This window comes from Plasmodium gallinaceum (assembly GCF_900005855.1).
Source record: "Plasmodium gallinaceum strain 8A genome assembly, contig: PGAL8A_v1_65, whole genome shotgun sequence".
NCBI lineage: Eukaryota > Apicomplexa > Aconoidasida > Haemosporida > Plasmodiidae > Plasmodium > Plasmodium gallinaceum.
Genome location: NW_021628225.1, coordinates 1,666,051 through 1,672,741, shown reverse-complemented (window position 1 = coordinate 1,672,741; position 6,691 = coordinate 1,666,051). Strand labels below are relative to the sequence as shown.

At 16.8% G+C, this 6,691-nt stretch overlaps 2 protein-coding genes across 2 annotated transcripts; one reads left to right on the top strand and one right to left on the bottom strand.

Moving 5' to 3' along the window:
• Positions 1–210: 210 nt before the first annotated feature.
• On the bottom strand, positions 211–2,670 carry PGAL8A_00169900 (DNase I-like protein, putative; the record flags this gene model as incomplete). The annotated part of the gene is made up of 3 exons (XM_028670019.1): positions 211–273; positions 368–433; positions 589–2,670. The coding sequence occupies 3 exons, from the start codon at positions 2,668–2,670 to the stop codon at positions 211–213; spliced, it is 2,211 nt and encodes a 736-aa protein (XP_028526813.1).
• A 1,063-nt stretch (positions 2,671–3,733) lies between these two features.
• Positions 3,734–6,528, top strand: PGAL8A_00169800 (polyubiquitin binding protein, putative; the record flags this gene model as incomplete). The annotated part of the gene is made up of 2 exons (XM_028670018.1): positions 3,734–3,740; positions 3,935–6,528. 2 exons carry the CDS (start codon positions 3,734–3,736, stop codon positions 6,526–6,528), a joined length of 2,601 nt encoding a protein of 866 aa, XP_028526812.1.
• Positions 6,529–6,691: the final 163 nt, after the last annotated feature.

The window sequence follows — 6,691 nt, the reverse complement described above, 5'->3', positions numbered from 1 at the left end:
TGAATGAAAATAATAATTAAATAAAAATATATATATTTTTTTCAAATAAAGAATATATACAACAGATGTAACTTTATCTTTAAAAAAGTTGAATGATGAAAATATCATATGCATATTTATAAGCTATTTTCATTCTAATTTATAAAATATATTTTATACTTCAATGTATAAGCTTAAAAAAAAAATAAAAAATTTTTAAATTTTATTATTTTAATCAGTATTCCTTCTAATTAATGTAGCATGCAAATACAAATGATCTGAAGAACAATATTTCTATAAAAAAAAAAAATAAAAAAAAAATAATAATAAAAATAATATATGATAAAATATTATAAAATTAAAAATTATGTATTCTTAATATTTATACTTCATTTGGCAAACATCCATATTTAGCAAGTTTATCAAAAGGAGGTAAGTTAGTACATGATATATTCTAAAATAAGTAAAATTAAAGAAACAAATCATAATAACTTTTGTTATGATAATAATACATTTAATTTTATGAATTGTAAAAGTATATAAAATAAGGAAATAATATTTTTTAATATTATTTAAAAATCATTCTTTTTTTTTTTTTTTTTTAATTACCTTAAGAGTTTTATATGAATAAAATATATAATCAACACATCCTTTTTGTTTTCCATGAAAAACAGTAAATGGAATATCATTTAGAATTAAGTTATTTTCTTTATTATTTAATTTATCAATACTATCATATTTATAACAAGATTTTTCTACCCTATTTTCTATACATTTATTATATATGCTTTTTAAATATAAAGGATAATATAAAATAAAATCATCCTCTTTTTCATTTCTTATTATTTCTTTTTCTTTATCAATATTTCTGTTTTTTTTTTTTTCATGATTAGATTTTTCTTTTGTTTGTACGAAATAGTTTTCTTCATCATCTTTTTCATTTTTATTATTATCTTTCTCTTCATTTTTGTTAAGAAAAATTTGATTATCTTTGTAATAATGCTTATTGTCTTCTTTTCTAAAATATAAGTTTTTCTCTTTGTTATCATGTACATTCTTATCTTTATTTTTTAATGTATCGTAATACTCAAAAAAATTAAAATCATTTAAATAATTATTTTTTTTTGCAAATATTTTAATTAAATATTCTTCATTTAATATATTTTTATCTTTAAAAAAAAAAAATAATGATTCTTTTTTCATATTTTCCAATGAATTGCTACATTGCTCATATTTTAAATCTTCCACTATACTTTTATCAAACATTGTTCTAATTTGAATTCCTTTTAAATAATTATTGAAATAATATTGTTTTTTAAACATTAAATACTGACCTGATAAAAATTTTAAATTTATATTTTTTAAATTTAGATATCTGTTAATTATAAAATAATACAATAAACTATTAGGTGTTATATTGAAATCACCACAAAATATAATACAAGGTTTTAGAATATTAGTATTTCTATTTTGTTCTTTATCTTTTATTTCTAAATAATTGATGCATTTATTCATCATAAGAATTAATCGATAAGTCATATAACACAATTGATATAATTTAATATCTCCTTTGTACGAATCGAAAATTAAATGAGTATTAGAAACAATAACAATATCATTTATATTAGATATGTTATCATTCGAATTATTTTTACCATCTTTAATTTTACTTTTATTATTTGTCTCATCATAATATTCTATTTTTTTTGATTTTATATTTTTTAAGGCCACTATTAAACCTACATGCCATTTCTTTAAAAGAGGAGATTTATCATATATAATTTCATCAAAAAATAATAATTCAAAAACTTTTGTATTATAAAAAATGCAAATTCCATCTTTAGAAGATTCTTTTTTTTTTTTTAAAAATAATCCTTTGTAATTTAAGTTTCTTAATTTACTCTGTAATTCAATGAAATAAGAATTTTCCACCTCTTGCAAACATATTATATCTGATAATTTATTTATAATATTTTGAAAAATCCATTCTTTTCTATTCATCCAATTCATAACTTTAGAACAATTGTTATCATATTTATAATCAACTAAACTATTTGCTAAAATGTTAAATGAAAAAACAGAAAATTCTTCAAATAAGTATTTTTTTTTTTTTTCCTTGCATTTTAATAATATTTTATTTTCTTCTATTCCGAAGTTTTCATTTTTTGAAATTTCTTCATCATTATTCTTCCATATTCTTTCTGATAATTTTATTTCAGCACTATTATTTGTGCTTAAATCCATGATGCTTTCTACATTTATATCAGTGGTGCAATTTATAGAACTACTACTAATAATATTATTTTCTTTATTATTTGTAAAATTGTTATTTATATTCTTTTTCTTATTATTTATTAAATCTTTAACAGCATAATTATTATTAATACAATTATTATTTAAATTAACTTTTCCCTTATTTTTATTTTTTATATTTTTTAAGTTTTTATTTATTTTTGTTTTTCTTATTATATAATTAACATGTGAATTATTTTCTATATCTTTTTCACTATAATTACAATAACTTAATTTTAATCCATAATTCGTAAATATATTAGTATCATTTTTTCTTATATAAAAAGAATTTCTTACACATGTAAACTCAAAAACTTGATATTCATTTTTTTTTATTTTATTAACTATATATCTTTTTTTAAAAAATAGAGGAATTATATTATTTTTAATACAAAACATTAACTTTTTTTCTGTGAAAATTTGTATATCCTTAAAAAATTTTAAATTTATGAAAAATCATTTATAGAATAAAGTTTAAAAATAAAAATACAATGCAATTTAATTTTTTTTTTTTTATATATAAAAAAATTTTTAATATATAAATGTGTATATTTCTAAATTTATTCAAACACTTTACAATTTGGTAATTTTTATTTCACAATTTTATTAATACTACTAAAAAAAAAAAAAAAAAAAAAAAAATTAAAAATTTTATATGCTCATTAAAAAAAGAAAGAATAAATAATAAAATATAAAAAAAAATTTTAATTAAGAATTATAATTCCATTTCTTCTTTATACATTCGTCAAATAAAAATTATTATTACAATAAAATGTAATAATTTTAAACATGAGAAATACATTAATATGTTTAAAAATATTAAATAGAACAGTATTTCTTTTCCTTTTATCTATTTTCATTTATGATAAAATGTTATAAATTAATGTATTTTTTTCTTTTTCTTTTTCTTTTTTTTTTTTTTTAATTATTTATCCTATAAAAAATAATATTTCATATCATATTATTCATATATGTAATGTATTTATATATGAATTTAATATAAAAAATTATTCTTCGTATTACATTATTATTTTTACATAAATATTTATTAATTAATAGTAACAAAATATTATTTGTTCTATTTTATATTAGGTATTATCCTTTCTATTATTATATTTATATATATATATTTTTTGTATTTCTTTTTTTTTTTTTTTTTTTCTGCTTCTAACCTATTTTATCTTAAAGTTTTTTTTTTTTTTGATTTTAAATTAAAATATATATAACATTTTTTAGTACATTCATATGTAGCTTTAGAAGTATGAGTTTGTATTTTTAAAATATTAACCTATTTTTTATTAAATACAAATATTGTAATTTCATACCTTTTTAATTGAATTTTTATTATTTTTAAAATTCATTTCAATAAACACTTTTAGATAATACATATGTGATTTAATATTATCTTTGAAGTGAATCTAGATAAAATTTATATAACTACATTATTTTGATTTATTTAGCAATGGAGGGTTAGTAATTATTCGTAAAGAAAAAATATATGCATAATAATAATTAGAATAAAACATAAATATGTTACAATGAAATGTTAAAATATAATAGAATGAAATAATAAATTGTAAATATAAATATATGCTATATATATATATATATATAATTTTCCATAATTTCTCATAAAATCAATTTTTTTTTTTTTTTTTTAAAGTAGATAATGAATATGATACAAGAGGAATTTTAATTGGTCATAACAAAGGAGTAAGGAGTTTATGTGTGATAAATAATGATCTGTTGGATGGATTAAAAGGTTATGATTTAAAATTTGAATATATAGTTAGTGCTGATTGTAATGGAACAATTATTGTATGGAAAAAAAGAAAATACGAAAACATGAATAAGAAAGAAGAAAATAACTCGAGTAATATAAGAGATATTGGTGAATATTCAAATGATGAAAAAAATGAAACTGTAAATAATAATGATAATTTACTTAATGATAATTTATTAAATGATAATTTATTAAATGATAATTATATTTTACATAAAAAAATAGAAATTCATGAAAAATTTATATATTCATTGTGTTATAGTAAATATATAGGAATAAATGAATTAAAAAATTGCAAAGAAAATATAGAAAATCATTTATATATTTTTAGTGGGGGAAATGATAGAAATATTTATCTATTTAATTTAAACGGTTTTATTGAATTAGTACTACAAGGACATAAGAATAGCATATGTAGTATAGTTGAAAAAAATGAAAATATTTTGTTAAGTGGAGATTGGAATGGTGAAGTATTTATTTGGAAGATTGAAAAGAATGAAGAAGAAAAAAATAACAATTTAAGTAATAACATAAATGACTTAAATAGAATTAGTGGAAACAGATACTCCTACAATATACTAAAAATATTAAATAATCATAAACATGCTGTATATGTAAATTGCTTAAATGATATAATACTAACTATTTCTCAAAATAATATAGTGAATATATGGAACAACAATGGAGAAAAGACAGACGAAATTAGAAATATACATAATGATAGTGTTCGTGATATCATATTATTTAATGAAAACAAAAATGTTATTACATTTTCTAATGATGAAAATATTCATATTTATGATATTAACTTTAATTTACTAAAAATTTATAAAGGGCATAAAGGCTTTATTTTCTATGTTTGTATAAATGAAAAAGATAAAATAATGATTAGCTGTGGTGATGATAAAGTTATTAAAATATGGTGTATTAAGGATATTTATGAATTAATGAATACATATAATATAACTGATATAAAAAAAAATAATTTAATAAACGAGAATTTTAATTGTATTCAAACTATTTATTTAACAGATACATTGTGGAATATTAAACTATTAAGTAACAATGATTTTGTGTGTGCTTGTAATGATAATACTGTTAGAATATATACCAATAAAAAAGATAAGAAATTAAAAAAAGAAATAATGGAAGAATTTGAAAAACAGTATAGAAAAAAAAATGATATAAATGATGAAAATGTAAATAAAATAGAAAATATAAATAATATAAAAGGGAAAGAAGGAGAAATAAAAATTTTCAAAAATATGGAAAAATATGAAGCTTATAAATATGAAAATGGTAATTGGGTTCTTATTGGTGATGTAGTTGATGATATTAAATTGGAAAAAAAGTTTTATATTGGAGATAATTTATTCAAACAAGGTTATTATGATGAATTGTTTTCGATAGATACAGGATATGGTAGTATAAAACAGCTACCTTATAATAAAAATGATAATATTTTTTTAATAGCAGAAAAATTCTGTAAAAGAGAAGGTATTTCTGTTAGTCATGTAAAATCAATTGTGGATTTCATTAACCAAAACACTTCAGTTAAAAATAATAAGGAAAATTATGAAATGCAAAATGAAAATAAAAAAAAGAATTTTAAAACTATTTTAAATGTTTTTACTGTACAGAAATCATCATTAGATAAAATTCTACAAAAAATTAAGGAATTTAATTTACTTCTTTCTATTGACGATAAATATAAGTTAAATAATGAAGAAATCAATTCATTAACCAACATTATAAATATATATATAAAAGATATCAAAAATATGTATAAGTTTAATACTGCAGATATAAATTTAATTAACAAACTTTTTGCATGGTCACCTTTTTATATATTTCCAGTAATAGATTTATTTAGAGTATTAATATTAAATAAAAATTGTGATTTTTTTTATAATAATAAATACTCTTTTAATGCTTTTAAATTAGTTTATGATTGTATATCTTTTTATATTAAAAACTCAGAAAATTTAAAAGAAAATGAACAGAGTAAATTAGATTCTTTGTTATTATGTTGTTTGCGTTTTTATCTAAATATGTTTAATTTATCAACCCCAAGATACTATATGTTTAAAAAATATAATTTTATTTTAAAACAATTTTCAGAAATTAAATCAAACAGTGGTAACATAAATATCTTATTTATAAAAATATTTTTTAATTATGTTATAGTATTAAACGAAAATAATGATAATGAATTAAGAAAAATATTATTTGAAATTATTCATTCTCTTAATAATCAAATAAATGAAATAGAATTTTTATATATATATTCTTTATGTTTTCACACTTCTTATGATTCTTATATTAAACAAACTGAAGAAATTATCAAAAAATATGACACAATTAATTTTATTAAAAATAAATTAAATTCTTTAATTTCTCAAAGAAATGAACAAAATGAGAAATTCTTCAAAAATGTTAAATTAATTTTAGAAGATCTTAATTTAAAAAAATAAAAAATTTTACTTTCTACAATATATGCATAATAGTAATTTTCTTTATTTTTAAAAATATATATTTAAAACTATTCAAACTTTTTTTTTTTTTTTTTTTTCAAATGATAAATAATTTTTTTTTATTTTTATTTATTTATTTGTTTATCATTTTTATTTTTTATAT